The sequence below is a fragment of the Labrus bergylta genome, chromosome 11, assembly GCF_963930695.1.
Source record: "Labrus bergylta chromosome 11, fLabBer1.1, whole genome shotgun sequence".
Lineage (NCBI taxonomy): Eukaryota > Metazoa > Chordata > Actinopteri > Labriformes > Labridae > Labrus > Labrus bergylta.
Window position 1 is genome coordinate 3572921 of NC_089205.1, and position 27703 is coordinate 3600623.

The 27703-nt window shown below is 41.7% G+C and overlaps 1 protein-coding gene across 2 annotated transcripts; it reads right to left on the bottom strand.

The window, feature by feature from the left end:
- On the bottom strand, positions 1-27244 carry smtnl (smoothelin, like). 2 transcript variants are annotated; one of them, XM_020650954.3, is made up of 10 exons: positions 27104-27244; positions 25834-26875; positions 8547-8628; positions 8114-8350; positions 7923-7979; positions 6838-6898; positions 6607-6753; positions 6393-6516; positions 4386-4537; positions 1-735 (listed from the first exon to the last, which is right to left on the bottom strand). In XM_020650954.3, exons 2-10 carry the CDS (start codon positions 26509-26511, stop codon positions 609-611), a joined length of 1665 nt encoding a protein of 554 aa, XP_020506610.2. In that variant the 5' UTR covers positions 26512-26875; positions 27104-27244; the 3' UTR covers positions 1-608. The 2 variants fall into 2 exon arrangements, with proteins under 2 accessions (XP_020506610.2, XP_029136443.2); XM_029280610.2 differs by having other exon boundaries at positions 8114-8353.
- Between the last annotated feature and the right edge of the window lie 459 nt (positions 27245-27703).

The window sequence follows — 27703 nt, forward strand, 5'->3', positions numbered from 1 at the left end:
TGTAAAACAGTTCAATTTATTGATTTTATTTCCCTCATCTCATTTCAATAACACAACATCACAGCATGTGGACGTAAATATATCAGTGGACAATGAGCTCCATGTTACCAACACATCATGATTATTATTTGTCAGTATTCCAGCCCGCAGTGTGCTCCTACAGTTCAGTTATTCAGTGAGGTTTGTGAAACACATCCTCTCTATTGGTGCAATTTTAAAGGTTAATAAGGACACTTAAACATCACAGGGATAGTTGCATCCAAAACGTCACGACTACACACACGCACACACACACACACATATAAAAAAACAAACCAACCCTGATCATGTTTTTTTTGTAATTTATCTTCTTCATTACATCACAGGACACACAGTTTTCTATCCAAGAGTCATCGTCCACCGTGTACCTGTGAGGTAAGCTGTGAGCGTTCCTCATGTAGCATGTGGGGGGGGGGGGGGGGGGGGGTATGTTTATAAATCCACCAAGAGGGGGCAGTGCAGTCTTTTCGAAGTGCTCCCTCTGCTCAGTATCCCCAATCAGCTCAGAGTTTAGAACAGAAACAATGAATAAACTGTGCTGATCATCAGATCCTTGGTGATTTCATTCTTCACTCGAATTTGCGCAAGTGGTTGTAGAGCGACTGGACGTAGGTGAAGACACACATGGGGTCAGGTTTACGGCCCATGATCATCATGTCGTCCACCTCGATCAGCCGGTCGCAGCCTGCCTTCACCCTGCAGACACACACATGTAGAGGTGGATCAAAATGTGCTGCTGAATCAGATTAAAGTGTCATCAATCCGACCAAAGAAGTATGATACTTTATATATTATTGTTGGCATGCAAATAAAAATATGTTCAGTAATTAAAAAATCTGCGAAAACATTCTGTAACTGCATTTTATATATTGCTGATTAAATACTGACAAATATGTTCTTATTGTTTTTCACAATATGTTTCTCAGAGTTTCACAAAATGTTTTTGCGCTTCTTGAAATGGACATAGTCTCAGTGATGTCACCATCGGTTTCTGAAGAGGTGTTTTGAAGCTGAACGATGGTGTTCGCCATATTGAACATACGGAATGTACCTCACATAGATCAATCTAGAGACAAATCTCAGACAAAGAGGTGAAGCTGAGGCAGGGCTTAAGCCTCCTGAGAAACAGCCACATCACACCCACCTGTCAGTCGACTCAGACATGCTACTGGAATATGTAAATGTATGTGTAAAGCCCAATTCACACATACTCCGTGCGCGCCGCGGTCCGTCAGCACCGCGCACTACGTTGTACTTAGCTGTCACTCTAGTCAATCATTGTGCTCACACAGCGCGCGCTGCGGTCCGTCTCCGGCACGAGACACCAACGGCACTGCGCTCTGCTCCGTTTCAAATACGCAGCGAGTCTATTTTCGCTGGAGTACGCTGGAGGTTTGCGTCAAGCTGGACAGAATATGACAGCATATGACAGCCCGGACAGGAAGTCAGACAAGGAAACGCACAGAGCATCCGGTCAATTTCAAAATAAAACACAATATACGGACTCGCGATCGTATTTTTCATCACTTTATCAACATTACGTCAAAACAGGAACTGAATTAACAACAATGCATCCTCAGAAAGACAAAGCAACATGTTGTTTGCATGTTTTTCTCTTTATTCCTGCGGGATCTTGTGGTTCTCCTGTGATGTGTCATGGGTGCACTGACGTCCCAGAAACAGATCCAGTGTGAATGGGCGCGAGACGTCTGACGGAGCAAAACCGTGGCGCTGACGGACCGCGGCGCGCACAGAGTGTGTGTGAATTGCGGGTAACTCTTAGCATTAAAATAACCAAAATGGATGAGTTATAAGAAAATAATCTCCTGTAAAGTGTGTTCTGATAAAGACATGAGCTGTAGAAAAAGACAAGGTTTACAGCAGAATGTAAACATGTTCATTTTTTGGATTTTGACATCCTTTGAGCTAGCCTCTGGTGGACACTTGAAGTACTGCAGATTTTTACACTTCTGCATTGGCATCATTTTTAAACACTCAAGGCTTCCGCTTGACAAATTGACAAGAGTGCTTTTTAAGATTTCTTTTTAGGCTTTTATGCTTCTTTTCAGAAAGGAGAGTGGAAAAAGTCAGAAACCATGGAGAGAGCGAGGGGTTAAACGAGACACGGGAAAGGAGCCACGGGTTGGAACTGAATCCAGGGCATCCACCTCGAGGACAACAGTATCCTTCCATATGGAGCATAAACCAACCACCAAGCCAGATCCCCAAACTGACATTTAAAAAGTCACAACTTCCCCACTTTAAATAATTTTTTTTTTTTTTTTTCCAGATTGCATTATATTCAGTTAATAATGTCATAGAGCAGAAAATCCTGCTGTGTTTTTATTGTCTTCTATGCGAAGAAAAACACAACAGAACACCTGATATCATCCCCAGATATTAATCGAACGCCTTTAGAGTCATAATCTGCACCTGATGTTGTTTCCATATGTCTCCCATACATTCTAACAAACATGTTTTGAGTAGCAATAGAGCATCAAACAGGAAGTAATCATTCCCATACATTAAATGCCCTCTAAGTCTCAGCTGCAGAGTGAGTACTGCCTCTCTTTTAAATCAGATTAATTCTGCAGCGTTGTCACTGCTCAAAGAATAACACGTTCTTTAATGTAGTCTTTAAGCCCTCACATACATTAAATACTGTGATGTGGGCATGTTTAATGCCTGATCTATAGTGTGCAGCCTGCAGTATAAGCTTTTTGCTTTGAAGCTGTAGGCACCAAAGATGAAAACAAAAGAGGCAGGATAGGCAGGAATGAGGCCTCATAACACGTGTGTGTTATTTTATGTGCTTGCATGTTAATTATTAACATTGTAGAATACAACAGAAGAACAAAGAAAATATGAAGCTAAGTATAGTCACAACAACGTTAAACTCACATTGTTGCTACAGTTCAGCCCAATAAATACTTTAAAGCTGATTCAGCAGAAACTGCAGCTGTTTCATCATGACATCATAAAGTTTAACTGCATGAAAGATCAATTCAAGCTGGGATTCAAACCAAAAAATCACCGTAAAATGGGGCGCAGATGTCTCACAACACAATCCTAACAGCTTGCATTATTCATTATTTATTGTTAATTATCTATTTATAAACACAAAGGACAAATACAAAACAACATAACTGCTGCTACCTTTTTTTTTTATATTGCTGCTGCTATTTTATTATTAACCGGTATATTTTATTTAGACATGTCTATTGCTGCTACTGTGTACAGTATATTAATTGTATATAACTTGTGTTTCTTATTTTATTTTTTGTGTCTGTGTGCTGTTCTAATCTTTGGTGTTACCTGCTGCTAGAATCTGAATTTCCTGAGGGAAACTTCCCAAGGGATTAATAAAGTTCCTATCTATCTATCTGCTTGGTGGTGCCATGTACAGAGTTCTCCAAGCTACGGCCCGGTGTTCAAGTCCAACCTGTGGTTCCTCTCCCACATGTCATCCCCCACTTGCTCTGATTTACTCTATCCACTGTCCGAACAAATAAAGGCACAAGGCCTTGTGTTGGTGGCATGATAAAATCAATCATGTTTAATATTATCGCAGGTCTTTAGTTTTGTCTATTCAAATTATGTTAAATGATGTGACCACTGTCAACAACCAATAGGAGCGGTTTGCCCACACACTAGTTAACATGGATGGGAGGTGAAGGAACATGCTGTTGTCCTGGACTGTGAGGAGGAGAAACTGCTGGAGCTGTGGAGAGAGCAAGAATGCCTCTTTAATGTGTCCTCTCATTTGTTCCACAATAGAGGGGTGAAGGAAAAAAAGGGAGAGAGAAATCCCAGCTGAGAATGAGATATGGTAACGATCCTTCTGCAGGTTTACCTCTGAAAACCTTGTTACCAGTTTTTACTTCCTTCGGAGGGTCAAGTTTCATCGTCTTTTCATGGTACAAAAGTGAGGACACTTCTTGCTATCTCCAGAACTTACATTTCCACAAGGTGCATGATAATAATCTCTAAAGGAATCTAGTTGTAGTCCTCCAGTTAGTGACCCTGAAAAGTCTTTGTAAAACCTCTGTGATGTGACTCATTGTCTTTAGATCTGAGAGGTTTTCTAAATGTCTTCTAATCTAGAGTATGTAAGGTATACCAATTGAATGAAAATCTTTACAATTATTACTCATTAAAAAACAGGTATTTTTTCCCCTCCTTTGTTTGGAAAATAAATCACAGGACGAAAATGTCTCGCCTTGATCTGGTTCTCATCGACATGCTGACCTTTTTAGAAGAAGTTTCCTATTTACGACAGATCAAATTAACATCACATCGTGTCGACCTGCCGCTGCTATCAGCTGCTATCAGCTGCTATCACTCACTCTGCGGTCCCAAAGGCCAGCTCAAAGTTGTGTTTACGGTTGGCGGGGGACAGAGAGGTGTAGTCGAACTCGGTGGGGAAGAAGGAGTGCACCAAGGCGCAGAAAGCCATCCCGTCGCTCCAGCTGGACGAGAAGTTATGGATGTCGATGTTCTGCAGAGAAAAAAAGAGAGAAGAAGAGTCGGTGATGACGTGGGGGAGTGTGAGCATCAGGGTGTGAAAGAACACGAGTTGTAAAAGTGACTGGCAGCTTCATAAAGATGTCTTCTCAGTCGCTGTCTGTAATTATGATGGATTAAGCACTTCTCTGTTTTTCTGTTACATGCTTTTATCATCATGTCCTTTATAAGCCTGGAGTCTGCTTCCAATACAATGCAGCATGTAAAGTTACTGACTTCACATCCCTCTTTCTCTTTCTTGTGTGTGTGTGTGTGTGTGTGTGTGTGTGTGTGTGTGTGTGTGTGTGTGTGTGTGTGTGTGTGTGTGTGTGTGTGTGTGTGTGTGTGTGTGTGTGTGTGTGTGTGTGCTCCCAGTTAATAAGAGTCTTGTCTTTACCCAGCCTGACTGTAACCAGAGCCACATGGAGCAGCTGGCACAGACTGCTGTACCAGAAATTTGTTGATGTATCTCAACCGTGACGTAAACCAACTTAACCCTGCAACCTCAAACCTCTGAAAACATCTGGCACGCCGGGCATTTCACCAGAGGGTGAAGCACTTTGAAGCCGATATGATTTTATATATATATATTTTTTTTTTCTGTAATTGCTTGTCACAGCAGGGGAAGAGGCCGATTGGATGTTTTTCTTTACAATGACAGTTGAGTGGCCCAATCACGCCTCCTACAGGACCACCTCCTCTGCTCCTCCTCCCCACTCTGTTTGCTTCTGTACAGAGAGCAACAATGTCAGGGGGGATATGAAACATGAGTGTCAAAATGATCCCATGGATATGCAATGTAGTGTACATCCAAAAGAATTTTTAACAAGATGCCAAAAAAATGTGTCAATCTGCTGCTACTGTAGTAATCACTGTCATACAGCCACAGTGATCGGACTAACAGATGTAAACAGATGTAACCATAACTATGTGCAGTAGTGACCAGATGTAAACAGAACTATGTGCAGTAAACGAGAAATATATATATATAAACAGAGCTATATGCAGTAAACGAGAAATAAATATATATATACAGAGCTATGTGTAAGTAGGCAAATACTAAATGATAAGTTATTAAGGTGCATGGTGAATAATGGAACAGCCTTGGAGCTAATGGTAGTCTATTGAGGGAATTAGCTCTGTGGTATAATACCTGTGAAGGCTGAGGGTTCCCTTAAAGATGTAGGAGTATAAAAAAATCAGTTTGAGGTTTAATCTTTTGCTCATCTGTGCTTGGACTTGAGCTTATATAGAGCTTTTCTAGTCTTCTGACTACTCAAAGCACTTTTACACTGCATGTCACACCTACCCATTCACATGATGTAGTGAGTCCATCAGAAGTAACTAATCCATTCATACACATTCATACACGTTCACATGCTGCAGACCAAGCAGCAGGAGCAACTTGGGGTTAAGTATTTTGCCCAAGGACCCAACGGACATGTTGCTGCAGGAGCTGGGGATCGAACCATCAACCTTCCGGTAGAGACGACGACTCTACCAACTGAGATTTCATTAAACCAACCATTAAAACCTTTAATGGTCAGAAAGTTTTGACCAAAGGTCTTCTTCAGGTGTTTTTTTTTATCACATGAAGAAGACCTCTTAAAACCTTTTTTGTGGCATTTGAGCAAGTGTGGGGGCCTATTTTCTTCCTCAGTTTTGCTGTTTTTGCACCGCCCTGCACCTACGGGATGTGCGTTTAACTACCTCCTTTTTCTTTTTTAAGTACTCTTACCACAATGTGAGTATATTCCATTACAAGTAGAAGTTCTGCTTTCAAACCTCAGTTACTGTGTGTACAAGTATGTCTGTGATGTTGTCTCTGAAAGCTTGTATTCAGTGTGTACCTGGTATCCGATGGTTTTGGAGCGGCACCATTCAAGGAGGATCTGTTTGATGCTGCTGGCACTGGACACCCCAAAACTCTGAGACCGCTTCAGTTTGGGTTTGGAGTCCACTGGTTTTGTTCGACTGTACAGGTGCAGAAACAGGTCAAGATTACATAAGGAAGTAAAAAACAAATATGAGCAGCTTGTGATACAAACACCGCATTGTATTTACCTGTTGTTGGCTTCAGTTTCCAGCCTCTCAAAGATGGAACGACGAGCCTGGGCCCCGATGTTTCGAGGTAGAGTCTGTGACCTCACCAGCTCCCGCCTCCTCTCACCTACCTGCCCGAAGGATCTGTTACCGCTTTCATCGCCGTCTCTGGAGGACATGGAAGTTCAGAGTAAGAGGAATATTTTCTGACAATCTTTAAAAAATGTCCTTCATGAGTCAAATGTCGCTCACCTGTCGTGCTGCATCAGTCCTGAGTACGTCACAGACTTAGCTGGGGCTGAGTTTACCTTCTCTGCAAAAGACAAACAGAAACAGATAAACATTTCTATTCTTCTATAACGTCAAACATGAGTCTGGAGTAAAGCCTAATGAAAAATCAAGCATAGCTATTGTATAGTTATCCATTGCTTTGTAGACTACACTTTCACAGTTTGGCATTTTTGGAGCCAGGTCACTGGTGTGACAAGGGTCATGGGTCACCACGCCTTTAATAATACCCTGCTTGATTTTCTATTTTACTGTAAGTAGAACCGTAATTAACAGAATTAACATAATGCTCTACTGAAGAAGACCTGAAAGTAGCCGTTAGGAAAATAAACTATGTAAGAAAATGTCCAAACATTTATTTTCTCATCTGCCTCTATTTAATCAAACTTCTTGAAGAATATGCAACTTTTTCATCCAGTAGATGTCGCCCTTGAAGCACCAGCATTAAACCAAAATAAACTGCTGTTAGCGACCTCTGCTATTTTGAAGCTTCCGCTCTCCTCCAGAGACACACCTCCAACCCCTCTCCACTCGCCTTCTCATGAAGCAGTTATCAATTAGAACCAATATATTTAAGCACCATTAAGCACAAGTGGCAGACATAATTATCCTTTGCTCGAGCTACAATTTCCTGTGGTCTGCGTTGTTGTGTTAGCATGCTAATGTTAGCGCACTTTGGTTAACTCGTAGCTTCATATTGCAGATAAATTGACACAGAATATCCATGATCTAAAGACATATACGTGACACCCATAAGCAGTGAGTATGTTATTCTTCTTCTCTCTAGTCCTTCACTAAAACAGCTTTATACACAAGGCCGTCCCGTCCATGTCAACATGATGGCGTTACTCATTGTAGACAGTCATGACTCGGAGAGATATGTACACAGGATAACTATACTTGATTTCTGCTGTATATATGTGTAAAATGTCTTTTTAGCAGCCAGTGGAGTTGCACCCTGCAGGTCACTAAAATAATTGCGGGTTTGGGTTAACTGAGAGGTGAGGTCTATTCTTAGTCACAGTGAATGGTCTGAAAGCGTGGCTCACCTTGAAGGCGGGGAGACCCTGTAGCTCTGACAGGTGAAGGTGTCCATGTGGAGGAAACTGAAAACAACAGAGACACAAGGGAATTATAAATTAAGATATACAGACTTTCGGGTGATGATACTGACAGAAATAACAGTCTTAAGAAAATCTTTTACAAGCCGACGTAGAATTGAGACTATCAAATCAGCAACCTGGTTGAAGTTGAGACTCCTCTATTGGCTGGTTCTGGTTGCCGTTAGGTGAGGACTCGGAGACCGGAGAGGACAGAGAGCCAACAGGGCTGCTGGGAGAGCTTGGGGATTTCATTTCTGCTGTTTTAGTTGTCGCGGTGATGGGGAGGTGAGGCATCCGCATGGCGACGGAGGCTGTGTGCTCATGTGGGAAGTCATTGGGTGGAGAGATCTTTCCGAGTACCGATGCTGTATGTTCTGCTAGAAAAGATTGAAAATAAAATGTTATTTACACAACAGATCAAATGACATAATATAAAAAGAGGTGACCACCCCTCTGGACAAACGACTGCTAATAAGCCGATCTTTCTGTTTAAGATAAGTGATCAAATCTTCTCTTTTTCAGAGTTACTTTGACCGCAAACATCGACATAAATTGTGGAAAACTTGTTACCTGTGGTGACAGCATGTCCGTTCTCCAGTGCAGCATGTGTTGGGGCGGGGTCCACCTCTATTGGCTCCTCTCGCTCAATACTCTGAAACACACAGAATCCACACTGTAACCTTTAACAACTATTAAAGCAGCATTACGTCATATTAGACCTTTATTGGTGACCAGAAGGAGGGCCTCTGGTGGAGTATTTTTAAGAGAAAAAAATCAGAAATGTATGTTGGGTGGGGCCAGAAATTGAATCTTTGTAGTGAAGGTATATTTTTTTGTGTTTTCTAGTTTTTATTCCATTTTCCATGAGACCTTTTTAAATGTTGTTCATAAATGGGATTCTGAAACTGAACACTGGCTTTTGCTGCATAAAGCCAAGTTTCCAGGTGATTGCAATCAGGTGGGACTGGAAGCAAATGTTGACCGAGTCAAAGAGTCTGAGTTTGGTGACTTTGGTAAGTTTATTAATTGGATGTTATACTTTTGTATCAGATTAATGGAACTTCTGAATCAGAATCAGAATCAGAAATACTTTATTAATCCCAGAGGGAAATTCGATGATTACAGTTGCTCCAGAATATACAATATAGCAGTAGAAATATAGTAATAAAAATATTAATAAAATAGAATAGGAATGTAAGTAAGATATCAATAATAGGTAGAAGAAATATTTACAGGAATAAGAGTCAGATGGAATATATACTCACATTTTCAAGATTATTGCACTGTTTGTTTCAATATTGCACTTTGTTATCATGGACATATTATTCATTATTATTATATTGCAGTTTTAATAAATAATGAGTTTTTCAGTTATTTTTTTTTATTTATTTTTTTTTTTTTCAGGCTGAAATAGTCCAGGGTCAGACGGAGTGTTTGTCACTCAAAATCTCAAAATCAAAGCTCTTTGAGTATTTTAATATATGACACAACGCAACACAACATGAAACAATGCGACACAATATGAAACGATCGGATAAGATAGAAGACGACATGACACAACATAAAATGATACGACATTAAACTATATTATACAAGACAGCATGAAAAGAAACGATAAGCTATGCTACGCTACGCTTCTCTATAATGACCCAATGGCAAATCTTTTGGTAACATGTAACATGTTACTTTGATTCTTTTTATTGATTTCTTTCTTTTTGCTGGAATGTGCCTGTTCCCATGTGAATTCTGTCTTGACACTTTATTTTGTGTTTGGATCACAAAGAGTCAGGCCACTGTGTTCTTCTGGTTTGAACAATAATAATTAAAAAAAGAAAACCAGATGTGCTGATTGAGTCACTGTCGGACCATTTACAAACTTTCAGGTTTTCTCCAACATGTGGCTTTTTTAAAACAAAAACCTATCAGCGAGGCATGACACGACTCTAAGCTCTCAATGTGTGCAGGCCATTTAAAGTGGATAAACAAAACAAACTCTGTGGTGTTCTGCTCTCCTGTGATAAGACTCTGTTTCAGTCATGCTCACCAACACACAAAACCTGTCCCCTTGACCTGGCAGCAACGACTCCTACAATAGTTCAGATCAAGTTTAAATGTCAAACCATCAGTATGTTTGGTCCTGTCTCTTGTGGCTCTTTCCTTTTTCCAAACACAATCATGTGTATGGAAACAGCTTGTCCTCATCCAGAGCAGATGCTTTTATCTCAAACTCTTCACTGCATGGTGATGCTGACCCACATAGGATGTAGGTCAAGCTGTCACCTTCCATGTGGCCGTGTTAGACGGATAGATGGAGCATTGTGTGTTGATAGTGGCAAAGAACAACACTACTCAGGTCAATATTGCAGAGCTGATAGCTTTGCATGTTTTCTCAAGGTCACAATCGCACCAATGTCCCAGAGTAGAAGTTTAAAAGCCTTTGAAAACAGCGAGGCTTTCAGGAGAAGTAAAGCTCCCTGAGGCAGACATGTTGGAAATCTTTGGCTCTTTGGAAACCAGTTTCTTTGAACAGCTGAAACTTGGCTGTCACACTGGAATTAAACTGAGATCATTATATCAACACTGATGCATCTGAAGCTTCAGTTTTGTGTTTACGTATTGTCAAACGTTTTTGGGAGCAGAATTGGGAAATCTGGACTGTTTGTCTCTGCTGTCAGAAACCAGAAAAACAAATTGATAGATGTCGTCAGCAAATAGAAAAACACAGGGTTCATTTTGGCCAATACATTGTGATGACGTTTTTTTACGTCTTTGAGGAAAACTTTCCTGATCATACATTATCTGAAACATCTGTGTATTAATGAAAAATAAGAATAAAATGTATGAATAAAAATTGATGTCAAATTTGACGTCAGTTTATCATAACTGATAATCAGCTCGTGCTCTCTGTTGCTCTGCTTCACTGACACACACACACACACACACACACACACACACACACTGCTCTCTGCCTGTCAGGGCACACACACCTCTCCTCTCTCCTGCTTGCTCAGGTCACGTGCAACTTCACCCCCCACCCACCCCTCACCCCACCCCACACACACACACACACACACACATTGAATTACCCTGAATATTTCCTGCTGGGTTTTCACACCATCTCATCCCTACTTCAAGCTGAAAATTCACGAGAGGGCTAGCAGGAAAAAACTGTGGAAAAAGTTGCACTGCACTACGTCACCTGATAACACCACAGGTAAGAGAATAAAACATTTAATTATCACAAAAACTCAACTTTCTGGCAGTAAAAGTCCTAGCAAGGCAGACACCCTAAAAACCAATACTGTAACTCTTCCTGACTCTTAGACACACGCACGCACGCACGCACGCACACGCACACACACACACACACACACACAAACATCATCATAAAGAACAAAATGTTGCTCTTGCTGTGAGAAAGCATGCTGTGAAGAAATGGCTGGGAGTGTGTAAGAGTGTGTGTTTGGCTGAGCTCACCATATAGGAATGCCTGTGAGTGTGTGTGTTGGGGTGTGCTTGTGTGTGTGTGTGTGTGTGTGTGTGTGTGTGTGTGTGTGTGTGTCTGTGTGTCTGTGTGCGTGTGTGGAGGGGGGGGAGGGCTCAAAAGATTGAGCACACCTGGAAGGGAATAAGGGAAAAAGTGGAGAGAATTTCAGCATTTATAATAAAAGGTGAAGAAGGCAGAGTGGTTGAGTTTAATGATGAGAAATGAGACAGACACAGCTGGCTGTCCAGCAGGGTGAGGGGGACAGATTGCAGAATGTCTGGCTTCAGGGAGGGGGATCTTTGCCGGCTTAAGTACTCGGATCAGCAGACGTCCTCGGTTGGGTCAGAAGGGGACACATGATATCCCAGCTACTGAGGTTCTGGTAAACTCTCCAGTATCTCGGGTAGTTTTTTGTTGGCAGAACACTGCGGCTCAACACGTAACATGGCACAGAACGATACATACAAGCACACACAAACATGAACTGATATCTGATGATGGACATGTTTATTTTTTTTAAAGGATAATCACCTTTTAAAACAGGAAACTTGGTGTGGGCAGTTTGTGATTTACTTCAGAACTTATAATTTATATTATTAATTCTACCAAACTTAACACAGATTTTAAATTTCTGAAGACAGGAAATAGAGATGTAAAAGTACAATATAATCGTTTAAATATAATTTTTTCAGCTTTATCCGAAAGTGCTGTGAGCTTTTACTGCATAAAATTGGAGGAGATGACAGCTCTACCAAAGTGAAGCCAAAAAATTTAGAGTTCCCTCCACTGACTGGCAGCAGTCTTGGTCATAAGCTCCGCCTCCTCCATGTTGACAGATGGGACATGGGTCAAACTTTAAAATCAAAATACATGTCAAATACATTTTTCTCTAACATGGTTTCTGTCATCATAGTTTGTTCTTATCATGCTGATAAAAGCCAGAGTTTAATTTTTTTTGGAAGTTAGGATTTAAATATTTATTTGATGCTACAGTATGACAAAATGTTTGACATCAGTTTACCCTTTGGTTTCTGAAGCCCAGCGATGGCGGCTGTCATGTTGGAAATGTTAACTTATCCTAACTTCTTCAACATTGTAACAGGCAAAGCGGTTGAGCTGAGGTGAGCCCTAAATGTTTTTTTCATAAATAGTCAGTGCATGGTGCGTTCTTGCTCATATTTAAAATGAGGCAGAGCGGAGTGGTGCTGCTGGCACGCTCCGGAGGCGGACCTCAGTGTGGTCCATGTGGAAATATGATCATTGACTAGACAGTGCGCTGACAGACTGTGGTGGTATTTGGATATTGGCAGTGAGCCTCCCCGAGGCCTACAACATGCCCACCTCTCAGTCAACTCAGCCCGCCCCCTAATTATTAGCGTGTATGTGACTTCACCGCATCGACTTCATTTTTTCAGCACCTGGTTTACCGCTTGGTGCAATCACAAGATGATGAAAAAAATGTCCGTATATGAACTTAAAATTAAAAAAATAAAAAATAAATACTGACTGACATGGAGAAAGAAAAACGTGTGTCCATGTCCAAGATTCAATTTATTCATTACAACTTCTTCCTCACTGCTGTGACACTGTGTTGTTCACAAACACATGTAAACGTTTCAACTTGCTTTAAAGTGTCAGTGAACTTTTTTGGCACTTTGAGCTTCCCCCTTGTCTTGGCCACAGTTCCCATGTCGTATTTCTTTAATCATACTTTATCACCGCAATCATTTTGGTTTGTGTATACAATAAGTGTGTTCACGTCATAACTTTAGAATAAAAATACATTCATCTCTTTTCTTTCTCAGAGGATCAACTGATAAAGACAATCTGCCATCTTTGGAGGTGCAGCATAGCCAGGAAGCTGTCAAGTGCAATGTTCTTCTAGAGAGGTCATTACGGACGCTAGCAGCTGCTACACAGCAAATATTTACACTGAGTAGGAGGGTATATTTAAGTCCTCACCAGCAATAAAAAAAAAACATTGTCAATACACAGCTGCTCTTAGCCGACTCACTTTTCATAAAAGATTCAGAAATTGTTTTATGATAAAGAAAATGGTTTTGCAATCTGACACAACCGCAAACTGTGATTTAGGAGGAGGGCAGTGAGGTCAGACAAATGTGAGTCTCAAGATATCCAAAAGAAACAAAGTGTCTGTAGCCTAGGCAAGCACGACTGAGATAAAAACACATATCTTACTCTCAGCTTCATTAGTAACGAGACACTGAAGTAGACTGTACTGGAGCTGTGACCCCTTTGGTCCAGAGTTAGATTTATTGGCAAGTACTGGATAGATAGCAATGAGACTTAACTGTAATAACCTATACAGGGCATGTGTCTACTGATTTTTTATCTGTGCTGCCAGCACCGTAGACTCTTCGCGCTTCTTCCCTGCATTTACTGTTGCTAGGTTACAAAAGTCGTTTCTCGTCAATGTGCACCAGATTATCATAGTAGAGGAGGAACAGTGAGAGGAAACAAACAATACACTCGTAAAAGTTTCCATAACCGTGATTGTCTGCTCAAATCGACATAAGAAACTGTTCTGCCTTGGCCTGTACCAACAAACAAAAATGTGTGTTTTGGAGGAAGGAGCATGGCTTTAATGCAGGGATGGGAAAAATGTATTTAGCAGATGTGCTAGAGTAATTCTGGTATGAACTGTGTCACATTTCAAAAGAATACTGTTTTAGAGTTAAAATGGCATGTAAGCATCATGTGATTCTAGAGGATGTCTGTGTGACCTTTGATTTCTACAAGGATGACTCTTCATGGACATTTTCTCTTCCTCTGTTTAGGTTGATTGTGTTAAACTGCTCATCTCCTACAACAGAGCTTGTCAATATATGTTGTTTCCTCCTTGACATGTAGAAAAGGAGACTTAATTCTGTGTGTCTTTTGAGCTACTCTGCAGTGTGGTCACCATGATACACTCTGTACAGTTTCTTCTTCCTGCAAATTCTTGTAATAAAACCTCACAAAGATGATTGGGCTTTTGGTCTTTGTTCATATTCTCACTGGGAAATATTTCCATTACAATACATGGCTGTTTGATCATCCAGCTCCCCTCTGCGCTCTAGAGTCTTGGCTCAAGATTTACATCTCCAGCGCAGTGTCAGTGCATGTTGCGGGGATATTTTATCTTAAGTTCAGTACATTGGCAGGAGAACACTGCCACACTTATCTGCTCTTGAAATGCTCGCTGCATGGAGCACCTTGACAAATGAAGTCGCAAAAAAACCCGTGCAAGATATCAGAGTCTCAATGAAATGCTTTATCATCGTAAAATAGGAGTCAAATTTAAAGACATCATCCCCTTAAAGTTTGAGCCAGTGGCAGCTTTACAAACCATACCACAACAACTCACGTTTCTATCTACTGGCATACACATGTGTGATGAAGTGTTAGTGTCTGCTCATGATAAGTGGCTAAAAGTAGAAACAGTCGTGTCAAGATGTCACTAAAACAGATCAAGCTGTCAACTCAAAGGAAGCCTTGATGGACATACAGGAAGTGTGTTTACATTTCACCTCAATTTGTCCCTGAAATCAAAGTTGAAGCCTCGAGTGGTTAGTCCACTTGTTTAGTGTGTGCATCCATTAGCAGCTGTCACCTTCCTATAGCACTACAGAGGAGGAAAAATGCAACAATCCAAACTCTGCCTCATAACAGTCTCATAAAGGAGCAGCAGACGTCTAAGCAGACCAAAGCTCCAGTTTCTCTCTTCTGGGAATAACTAATCCCTCTCTCCAGGACAGTGCGTCATTGCATCGTGAGAGAGAAACTATAAAATTGTTTGGATGAAGTCAACGAAATAGAGAAGAATGTGGAAAATCCTTCTGTGGGCATGAGAGCAGAAGAGGAAGACGAGCACTGAGAGGACTATGAGAAGGGTTAAAGACTTTCATTGCTCTGAATTTCTGTGATCTTTAGTAGGCTTTTGACTGTGTTCTTCAGGTTAACATTCAACAAATGTCCACTGGCAAGAAATAGACTTAATAAACTTATTGCAGTACTGAAAAATATGCACTCAGGTAAGCCATCAGTGGACAGGAGAAGGAGCTCGGCCTCACTAAAAAACCAAGGAAGCCCTAAAGATTCCCCTCAGCCGTCTGAACAGACCTAGACTCTGCAGGAACTTGGAGTGGAGTGGTTTTAATCTACATGCCAAGAAAACTGAGTTTTCCAGCTACAACATCCCCCAAAGGCAAACCCACCTTTAAGGAACAGAGTGAGATAGAAGTTTGTTTTAGAAGGAAGTCATTTTAGTTTTTTGAGGGCAGGTCAATTACTTCAAATACCTTGGGTCATGGATCAGGACATTAGAATAAGGAAAGCTCTTGGGTCAAAGGCTCTGAACGGTATGGCCAGTGTGTGGAAGTCCAACCTCCCACAACATTCAAAGCTCAGGTTCTTCCCTGCTACCTAGAGTCAGTTCTCTTGTATGGATGTGAATGCTGGACCCTGAAGCCCAGTCTGCAGAGTTCCTTGGATGCTACACTAGAATGCTGGATGCAGTACTGAACATAAAGCAGGGAGCACATGTCACCATTAAAAGTGTTTTGATCTGAAACATGAAGCCAGAATCAGTTTAAAACAAAAGTAACATGTCTGAAGTCAATCAATCAATTTTTGTTGTGTTATCTCGAGACACTTTACAAAAAGCAGGTAAAAGACCTTACTTATTGTTATGTGACAAAGAATTCAGTTAAAGAGCTTTTTTCGAGTTCTATAGGATTTGAGTTTTTAATTATTGAATTAGTGAATCCAAGCACACTTCCAGTTCCTCTCCATGTTAACTCAGAGGAAGCTTAGACTTGAAATAGAGAAACTGAGAGCACATAAACCAGAATATTTTCTGGTAGAGGCCTTTATGGCTGTTACTCTGGGACATGGTGTCCTGGGAAACCTGTCTGTCCAAACAGGAGGAGGTATGAGGTTGCTGGGTATTGTTCAGCTGTCAGAGGCTTCTTCATCCTAATGATTTAATAAAGAGGGACGTGCGTGAGGTGAGGATGGAACGACTCGGCAGCAGGAGAGAGAATATTTGTTGGTGTTTCAATGTCTGCTGGGAAACACTGTAGTTCACTCAACAGTGACAAAAAATGCCATTCAATAGGTTCCTGTGTGTGTCTGCAGCTGTTGCATGAAGAAACACTCAATAATATTCACAATCTAAGTTTTAATTTAAATTTAGTTAGAGACAGTGATTTTTTTTAAATAGTAAAACCGATTTACAGCTGGATCTAAGTGTGATCGTAACACTGTATGACCTTATGTAAACACTACTGTACAGATATCAGAGTTCTCCTCAGCTATCAGAGGAAGCAGTCAGCGACTCCTGCTCTGTAATTTCCTCCCAGGAGTCTCCAGAAGAATCTTCTCAGAGGAAAAAAAACAAAGAAAAAACCACCTGTTCTTCAAATACACTAATGCAGCCTGCAATTTCTCCACTAGAAAAATCACGGGGGATACCACTTTGGGTTGAGAGGAAAACATATGCACAGTCTTTGAACCCAGAGGATATAAAAACTGTAATTGCAGGTGAGAGCTGCTGTACAGTGAAGAGCTCTAAATGCACATTACAGTCTTTACCAATGAAAACATGATTTCACATGTATTTTCTGAAAACTGCATCTCAAAGACTAAAGCTCCTTTCAGGTTTTTTGATGCCTTTCAAGTGTGTGGAAATGTAAATTAAAAGTAAAAATGCCCTAAGTTGCCAGTAACGTGGTGGTTAGAGCACACGCCATGTATGGAGTCTGCGTTGAATCTACGCCATAGCTGCATCAGGTATTGATGGTTGATTGGTTTTGATTAGTATCTTATCAACATTTCTTATTCTGTATAATACACTGTAAATGAATAGTTCTACTTATTCCATAGGTTTCTGTCTTTTTGTTCTTTCTCCAACATTTCCACACACACATCACTCTACTGTTGCATTCACCGACTGTGCTTTGTTAACCATTAGCTGTGTTGTTATTTTACATTTTAAAGACTTTATATGTGATTTTTCACACTTAAATGTAGAAATCAAGTATATCCTCTGAAAATAACTCTGTGAGTCATGACTGTCTACAATGGGTTTAACACCCGAGTCCCACTGTCTGTGATGTTTTCAGAGTTTTCAGAGTCCTATCTTCAGTTTGTTTACATCGCCGGGACGGCCGGCTGGCTCCTCCCCTCATGTATAAAAGTTGTTTAATTGAGGGACTAGAGAAAAGAAGAATAACATACTGTACTCACTACTTAACTGTGTTTCTAGATCTCATTTCAGGTAAATTTACATGCAGTGTGAAGATACGAGCATAATAAAGATCACTAGCATTAGCATGCTAACACAACAATGCAGCACGAGCTGTTTTGGTTTCATGCTGGTGCTCAAGGGCGACATCTGCTGGATCAAAAAATCACATATAAAGCCTATAACTCACTGTATGCTGTTACTGTAGTTGCTGCTCTTTCACCATTGTCCTGCATTTTAGTAATGTGCCAGAGACTTGTCTGTTCACCTTCTGGAAGCTGTACAATTTAACTGTAATCCTCCCAATGGTCATCAGTCAGATAAATAATCTCTGGGTTGTGCTCCCACTTCTCCTGAGCCTTTAAAAGCCCAAGGTAGCTGTTATTTCTGGGTCGCCCTCCTTGGATGGGAGACTTTACATCTGACACAACCTGAGAACTCCCCAGTTCTCTCACACATGACCCTGTGTCACCAAACCTCTAAAAATAACACATTTTCCTTAAAAGTGCCTCAAGGGCTTTCCCCCAGAAACACTGGATCTGAGTGCAGTTCAGAGAAACTGTTGAGTTTTCCCAGAGGGGGATTGAGCTGACGTAGCTGAAGAGACAACGCTGAAATCTACTCCTGAACTTCCAGTAAGTCTCGCTGGTTTCCAGAGTGCAGAGAGGGTGAGCTGTCCCACCGGTCAGTCAGTTATTAACCTGTTTCCACAGAGATGATGACGGGAACACGGCCTATTGTCTGGAAGTCATTAAGAGAGCCAGGGGTAGCCAGGGAGTGGCTGCATACCTCTGTTAAACCCCCAGCATGTGAACCCACACACACACACACACACACACACACACACACACACACACACACACACACACACACACACACACACACACACACACACACACACACACACACACACACTCTCTCTCTCCTTTCAGCTGTGACCTGCTTTCAGCGATTTTCTTTCCCCTCTATCAGTCCAAATGGATCTAATAGCAGGTTTTTGATCAGAAAATAATAGTGTCAAACCAGAGTTCAAAATGGCTTTAACACTAACTTCACAGTGCCAAACCACTTTTGCAAATTAATAACTGAAAGAAACAGACCAGCATAAGATGGAACGTTTAAATCCCTAAAGAGATTAGTGTCGGATTGCTCTACATTTGTGGTTCATAGTTACACAACAGAGCATCAAATATAAGTTATAAAAAGTCATTTAGGGTTTGGTGCATATAGATAGTGTTGAATACAGCAACCACAAAAGTAAGCTTAGAAAAGTAGTAATGGCCAAGCATCAGTGCAGAAATAATTCGGTAAATCAATTAGTCAGATAATGATTTAAAAATCCTGCTTTTATATTCTGCTTTAGTAAAAACCATATGTACGTTAATGTGTGTTTGATCACAGAGGCATTCTTACAACTCTGTTTTCTGTCTCCGTCATGGCTGTATTAATAGCCACAAAAGGGGGGGGGGGGCAGGAATCCAGCCTTTAAGTGCAGCTCTGAGGGGGAGATTGGGGGAAGGGTGATAGAGTGAGGAACGGGCCAGAGGATGGATGGATGGATGGATGGATAAGATGTCAGAGTGAGAGAGACAGTCAGAGATGGCTCAAATGTCTTTCTCTTGATAAACTCTTTACAGGGGTTTGTTGGGCATTTCAAGCAAAGTTATTTTCTGCTTTTATGAGTGCAGGAAGGAATGGTGACTGAAACTGAGAACATTATTTTGGAGTTGGGGACTATACATTTTTAGTAGCAGTTGATTAGCATTCACATGTAGCGTTTTTCCTCCTGCACATTTTTTTAAATGGCAGCAACACCATAAATGTTGTAAATGCAGGACGTTCGATGCTACCCAGTGGTGCAATAACAGGGCTTGTGGTCTGTCGGTCACATAGTTACATTTTTTAGGAGGTGCACATCAGGCTACTTACTCATGCTTGCGTAGAGCTTTGTGAACCTATGGCTCATGCAGTCGTGTAGATTTGCTGCAGAGGTATAAATCAGGCTTGAAAGTGATGTCAGAGAACAATGACGCCTGTATGAACATGATGAACGGTGATGATTTTTTGGAGTAAAATCTCTGCATATAAAACCTATAAGAGCAGTCACATCTCAGTCAAGACACACAACCACCATTTCCCCTCACTCATCTTTCAATGTTAACAAATTCCCTCTTACATAACTCATGATGCAAGTGCTGTGACCGTAAATCAAGCACCACCCAGTAACTGTGATAGAGCCCTGGAGATAACCCCGAGACCTCACTGCCCTTATCTGATCTGTTCATCTGCTAATGAACACACACACACACACACACACACACACACACACACACACACACACACACACACACACACACACACACACACACACACACACACACACACACACACACACACACACACACACACACACACACACACATGCACAACAGCGTGGGAGACAGTCATCATGGTCTTTGCAGGAGCGGGCCTTCTTGTGTCAGAGGAGGCAATCGTGAAGAGAGCTACTTCTCCTCTTTCCGTTCTCACAGCTGTTGGAAGTAGTAGACGCATCACCAGTTTAAGTCACCAGTTAACTTGATTACTGTAGCTGAACCAAAATATCAACAATAACAAAAAACTCATCACATCACTTGGGGTGGACATGTGCAATTATATCCCTGACAGACAGATAGAAACAATCAGACCAAGAGTTTACATGGATATTGATCCAAATAACAAACAGCAAACAGCATGATATGAACGAGATCATGCTGACGTGCTGCAGGTGTGTGTATGATATGAACGAGATCATGCTGACGTGCTGCAGGTGTGTGTATGATATAAACGAGATCATGCTGACGTGCTGCAGGTGTGTGTATGATATGAACGAGATCATGCTGACGTGCTGCAGGTGTGTGTATGATATAAACGAGATCAGGCTGACGTGCTGCAGGTGTGTGTATGATATGAACGAGATCATGCTGACGTGCTGCAGGTGTGTGTATGATATGAACGAGATCATGCTGACGTGCTGCAGGTGCGTGTTTCAGCAGGTCCATGAGTGTGTGTTGTTTTTGACTGGCACGATGAAAGTGCACAGTAACAGCTGGGAGACAGACGCTTCTCCCTCCGGCTAGCTACAGCTGGGAGTCAGGCCAGCGAGTGTGTGAGTGTGAGAAAGAGAGAAAGAGAGAGGGAGAGAGAGTGTGTCGAGTCAGTAAATCCTGTTTGAAAAGCCTTCTGAACTTCATGTCCTGTATCTCGTCTGACAGGTGAGCATGTGGCAGGGAGAGTGAACTGAAGTTATATGAATTAAATCAAACTAAAAGCCAAGTTGATAAGACTTTAAGTCTTAACAGCCACTGGCTCGTCAAACTATTGCACTCAGTGTTTTAAGCAGAATCAAATCAACCACAGTTCATTAAAAACATGTGAAATATCCAGCGCTGTATCATAAATACAACTGGACTTAGTTGAAGTTCTTGAAGACATTTCACCTCACATTTGAAATGTGCAGATCCAAGTCTCTCTTCCATCCTCTTCTCCCCTTTGTGTGTGTTTGTATGTTCTTGTTTGTCTTGTGTGTTTGTGTTTGACATGTATGTGCATGTTAGTGTGTTTATGTGGAGCTGGGTGTGGCTACACACACACCTTGCCAATCAAGCCTGCACTCCTGCTGCTTGTCTGCAATGAAGCCACCTAAGCTGTTTTCACATCTGCACTCCTGAAAATATCTAGATAATTTCAGGAGGACTGCTCCGGAGAATCTCCCGACCTGGCTGTTCACATAATGCACCTCACAGCTGGAGACTAGCCCTGTCAGAGGGGAGGGGGGGGGCCGCGGGTCTCCTGAGGTAAGACATGATGTAGATAAACAACGCGGAAGTAGCCGACAAAGCAACAGAGTCCGCTACACGACGCTATAATGAGAATATTTGCCTTTATATCAATGCAACATGTAGTCCAACAGGATGACAACATAAAAAAGAAGGGCAGAGAACAACATACTGACAAAAAGAAAACACAATGGCGCCGTTTAATAACATGCACAGAGTTCGCAGAGGTTGCCTGCATACACTCTCTGCACCGTGCAGCAGTCATAGAATATAAACATCAATCCCCCCCACCCACTGGCTCGAGGTGAATTTGTCGGAGAATATCCTGCAGGGTTCTCACATCAGCCCTCTCAGACATGCTGCAGAAAAAATACTAGGGGCCTGGAAGGAGAAACTCCGGTTGAAGCCTGAGCGAAACATTCGAGAGATTGTATTATTGTATCATACCAGTTTAAAATGCTGGGACATGTACAGTACATGCTGGGATACAAAGCTAAGTAGACCGGGGTAGCAGCATCACTTTTTACCATCTCCCCCCCTCTGATGAGATCACAGCTCAAGATTCATGGTTTTTCATCTTACATTAATTTTGATGTAGGCTATACTTTTTGTCTTTCTTTGTTCACAAGATCCACCGTGTTTTCATATCATGCAAACACCTTGAATCTCGTTTTTCCATTTGAATACATTTTCTTCCTCTTCCTCCAGCTCCCTCTCTACACAGCTCCTCCCATGGCGCCGCTGCTGCACTTTAGAGTATTTTCTCCATCTCAAGTTTTGATCTGACGTGTGTTTGCTGCAGCGGTGTGTTTGGCTGACAGTGGGGGATCTCCCACAGAACCGACACACAGAAACAAAGGTGCCCTTGTGTTGTTTAGCTCTGACCGCATGATTTCACAGAAGATAACATTCCTCTGATGTATCCACCGCATAGTTTCGTGATTACAGATACAGGAGTAACAGTCATTTGCATAATGTGTACTTGCCGTCGTCCACATTTTTTCCTGTCCTGTAAAACTTTAGCTTATCCTTATCCCGGCAAGGATTTTAATACAGAAAACATGCTGGTATGTAATAAAAACCTCAGATTAATATGTTAATGCCACAACCAACTGCGAGTTATGGTCCGTCAAACACTCACTCGGTTTGCATGAAGAATTCTTACGAGGATATTCAGAAGGAATGTGTGTCAGCTGTGAGTTCTCAGGTAAGACAAAATACAGAGCTCCATAAAAAAACAGCCCTGTTTCAAATAAAAAGAGACAATCTGCTTCATAAATGTCTAAACTTTCCTCAGCACAGCAGGATGGAGCTCCCTCAGCATAAATAACATCCTCTGTGGACATCCTCCTGCCAGTCAGGTGGCTTTGAAGTGCTTGTAAAGTACAACAGTTTGACATGTGATTAAAAGCTTTTGGTGTCACTGTTGATCTTAGGTCATAAATGTAACACTTAATTAAAGTCATGCGTGTCTACTGTTGACTGCTGGACAGGTAGATTCAAAACATGAAAGCTAACATCTGTTCATGAAGTACTTGCAGTCTGCTTAGATATTTCTTTCAGCTAACTGTTGATATGATGTTGATACGGTCAACCCTGAGATATAACTATGAACAAACATCCATTACACAAAGGACCCATTTAAAGATTTATATTGAGGCCATCAATGAAATGGAATTTGCCTAGTTACCACACATCTTAACAAGGAAACAATCTCTGTTATTTTAATGATCGATAGTATCAAAAAGCACCTGAAGCTTTAAAGAAACATCTATTTTAAAAGACAGGTGCCTAAGAGAAGAATGAGTCCATTGGCAGGCAGCAGACTCCACGAAACTGTCTAAATTAAACGTTGGCAATGTTTGGATTTGTGCATTGGATGGCACAAACGTCCAACCTATAATGCCCAATGTTGCCACATCTAAATATTGCCATTTTTTTTGTACGGTTAAGACAGTGTGACGGAATTTGCCTGCAATATGTGTTCATTAAAAACAATGCATTACCCAATATCAGGTGTCTTGGACGTCAATGTTTGTTGCCATGGTATTAAACCATTTGATTTTTACTAAAGTCAAAGTTTAATATTCTGGTATCAATTCAACTTAACCTAAGTTAACCGTGACCCTAACTTTGTGTTAAAACTCTTAAATCAAACATAACAATGAATTAAACTTTGTAATATATGCATCTTTTTGCCATCATTTTTAAGCATGATGAAGATGAAGAAACGTATCCAGGAGATGGAAGCAGTGATCACACTCTTTGTCTCTTTGAGTAAATAACGCATGGATGAACAGGGAAGTTGGATTGTGTTGTAAACGTGTTTCTGAATAACATCTGGAAAACACACAACATGCACGCTCCTGAAGGGTTGCCACACAGAAACACACTCAAATCCATGAAGAGAAAAATGTTTGAATCTTCATCAGCTCATGTCCTCTTGTCCTCAAATGTTCAATTTTTTATCAAGACAGATAAATAAACTATTTTCATTTGAAGTCCTGTAAAACAACATGATCAAATGTCTGAGTGATGCAGCAGGACGGATAAAAGCCCGAATATTCTCTTTTGGGTTTCTTCAGAACAAAATCTCCAATGGAGGAAACATATACTATATTGAAAGGGGAAGTGATCTGATGAAAGGACTTCAGGGGACTCTAAGATGAGTTACAAGTCCAATTCAAGAGTGCACACGCTCGTGAGCATCATCCCTCAACAACAGTAAAAATGTATCCCTGATAATCACTCAGAAACTCTGTCTGGTAACATCCAGTGAATAACTGTGATGTAAGCCAGACACAGACACAACATAGAACAGGCTTTGATACACCCCTGTGATCAAGGGAACGTCAGCTTTCCAGGAACTCACAAAGCAGCCCGACCGTCAGCATTCATGTGAAACTAAAACTTTAAATTCTACAAAGATGGACTTATAAAATGGGCAGGGGACGACAGCTATAATGACTAACCAGAGCTTCCATTTCACAATACTTATTACACATATTTGAGTCAGGTCTGAAAACCACATGACCACACTAACCTCACCTCCCAGGAGCCCGCTCGACTCATGTTACTGTACTTCATAAATCCTTAAGCATCCCGGTGGAGGGCCATTGTGAAACCGCAGTGACACAGCCCGTGCCTCAAATGACACATCCACAAAGCAACATGGCTTTAGTCAAACTGCAGTCGGCCCTTTTTTCCACAGCGGCCCTTTCCAAAGCTATCAATTACATTGCAACTACTGGATTATCTCTTGAAGATGTGGTTGAAGATCTTGAAGATGTTTCACCTCTCCTCCAAAAGGATGAGAGCTGAAGAAGCCTTTCAGAGGAGAGGTAGAACTTCTTCAATATCTTCAACCAGTCCAGTAGCCTTTGGATCAAGCTTCAAATTAACACATACTGTAAAATCCAGTTTATATTACCTGCTAGCTAGCAGCGACTTGCAAGCTGTCGCTAAAGTTAGACTCAAGGTAGATAGAAAATGAAATGCTGTAAAATCCAGATATGTCTCTGGTGTACAAGTCAAAGTCTGTTTTTTTCTGCAGGCTAAATCATCAAGATCCTGGTGGGATACTTCCATAGGTTGGGGAGTTCAGTGGTGGCAGCTGAGGCGGAAGGAGGCCTCAAAGGTTACAGGGCACATGCAGACCAAGGCACCGAAATTAAACGAAAATAAACAAAACGAAAAGTCGATTTTTGGGGGTTTCTGAGAGTGAATAAAAGTTTAAACTGTCTTCCTTTGTGATGGTTTCCAAAGTTCACAATCTGCAATTCCTGTGCAGCTCTGAAGCTGTTTTAGTATCTGTTTGGAGTTTGTAATCCTGCTAGCTACCTGTTCGCTAGTTGAGCTCTCAGCACAGGACGTTGATAGTTATGAAGTACAGACTCATTATCTGAGAAATAAATAAGTGAGTTTAAAGTGAGTGACTTAAACAGTATCTTAATAGTATTTTGCTAAATGGTTGAAACAGTTTGAATTACTTGTCACATGGTTAAAATATAAATAAATGAGTGGGTAATGGTTGAAGTAGTTATAAAAAAGAAACTGAGAAACAGCTTGAACGGGGGAATTTATAAAATACTGAATTGATACTTAGATAGCTCCTGTGACTCCTAGTGGAGGTGTTATTCTGCAAACTTGGGGGGGGGCTTGTTATGAAAGCCAAACCCAAACATTGGCATTTCAAATGGATGGAATTTTCTTCAACAATATTTACGCATATATAAAGAGTGTTGAAAACCATGCAGTGTCATTGATCATGAGACAGAGAATCTCTTCTCTTTAAACAGTACTCACATTGGTCTTGCTTGACACAGCAAATATGGCTCGGCTGGAGAAGCGGGCGGCTGAGGGGCTGCTGCTTGACACTGAGCCGGTCACCATGGAGGAAACTCTGGAGCCAACGGAAGGACTGCTGGAGCTCGGGGACGATGAGAAGGTCACAGGTGGGGACGCAGGACTGGACTGACTGCTGAGGCTGATGTGGTTCTGTCCCGGGCTGCCAAGGCTGCAGGACTGGATGTGGAGGTGACCCTGGCTCTGAGTGTGAGCTTCACCTTTCCCATAGATCACCTCCTTTATCTCCTGATGGTTCTCCTGAATGTCGCTCAGATGATTCTTGTGGTTCTGACCGTGACCGTTGTGGCCGTTGTTAAGCAAGCTGCTCCTGTCACACGTCATCCCGCTCAGGAGCTCCACCTGTCGGGTAAGAGCCTCCAGCTGGCTCCTGAGCTGCAGGTTCTCCTGCTGGAGCTGAGCCACAGCTCGTCCGAGGGGCCCGCCCAGGTTGGCCGTCTCCTCCAAGCGATGCTCCATGCCAATCTTAAAAGCGCTGACATCCACGTGGATCTCCCTGATGGCGTCCCGCAGGGTATTCTCAAAACGGGCCAGAGCATCGCACACGGTCTCTCCCTCTGGGGAGGAAGAGCAGGGGTGACACGCATCTCCCATCTCAGCCAGGGTCGGGGCTTCCATTGACCCTCTCTAAACAAGCCAGAAAAAGATCCTCTTGTCAGTCGGGAATGTATATCTTCAGCAGTTTGCTGAAGGTTTGGCTTGAGGGGAAGGGAAGGGGGGGGGGGTGGGCACGGGGGTGGTTGATGGACAAGGGTTGAGATGAAAGTTTGCAGGGGGGGGAGCAAATGTCTGGTCTGTTTTATCGTCACTCCTTCAGCTTTTTCTCTGTTGTCTCAGTCTGCTGCTCCTTCAATGTGCCTTTCTTTAAAGGAGATGTCTCACTCTGTCGTCCGTCTGAAAGGGACCAGGTTTGACCTTTAGCTTGTGAACAGCTGTAAAAAAAAAACTTAAAAGAAGCAACCATCCACAGAAATGTCACAACCTGTGGGGAAATACGACTATATTAGAAAAGCGTCAAACTTTTACATAAAATGACTTCAGTCAGAATCTCCTGTGCGATCTAAAACACCTAAAACTGCTCTAAGTAAGTGGATTGCATTGAACCAATCAAGAGTATCTGTTATTAATGAGTCGGTGTAATGAAAAGAAAGCACACAGATATGTTTCCTAACAGCTATAAAAAATGAGCAGTGAGGTAATGTTCACTTACCAGATCTCAGCTCCACTTTCCCAGACAGCTCACAGAAGTTTCCTCAGCGCTGAGCAGCAGCTGTGAGAGTGTGTGTGTGAGCTCCGTTCAGGCTCTGGTTTGTTTAAACTCTCAGGTTGATCACTCCTCCGTGCCTGACTGGAGGAGGGAGGAGAGAAGGGAGGGATAAAGGGGGAGGGTGGTTGGTGGTGTTGGAGCAAAGAATCAACATGGAAAGAGTAGTAAATGTGAGAGGTGGAGAGGGGAGGAGGCAGGCTGGTTGGCTTTATGTCCCTGCACTGTGTAAATTATTACTCTTCACAACTCTTCTGCTGCTCCTCCTCCTCAAGGGATGGGGATCATTAATCTGTGTTGAAACTGATACCATTATAAAGACTCCTTAACAATCTGAGTCTCTATGGATACCACTATGGATACTTTTCTATTATTTGGTGGAAAGACTAGACAACTGGCATCTACTTTATTTTTCTGTGAAAACAAACAAACTTCTCCTCTGAACAATTGTAATCATTCAATTTTCTCAATAAAACCTAAGTCTTCTTTTTTCTAGACGTTACACATCATGATGACATTTTATTTACCTTTGCCTAATGGTCATTT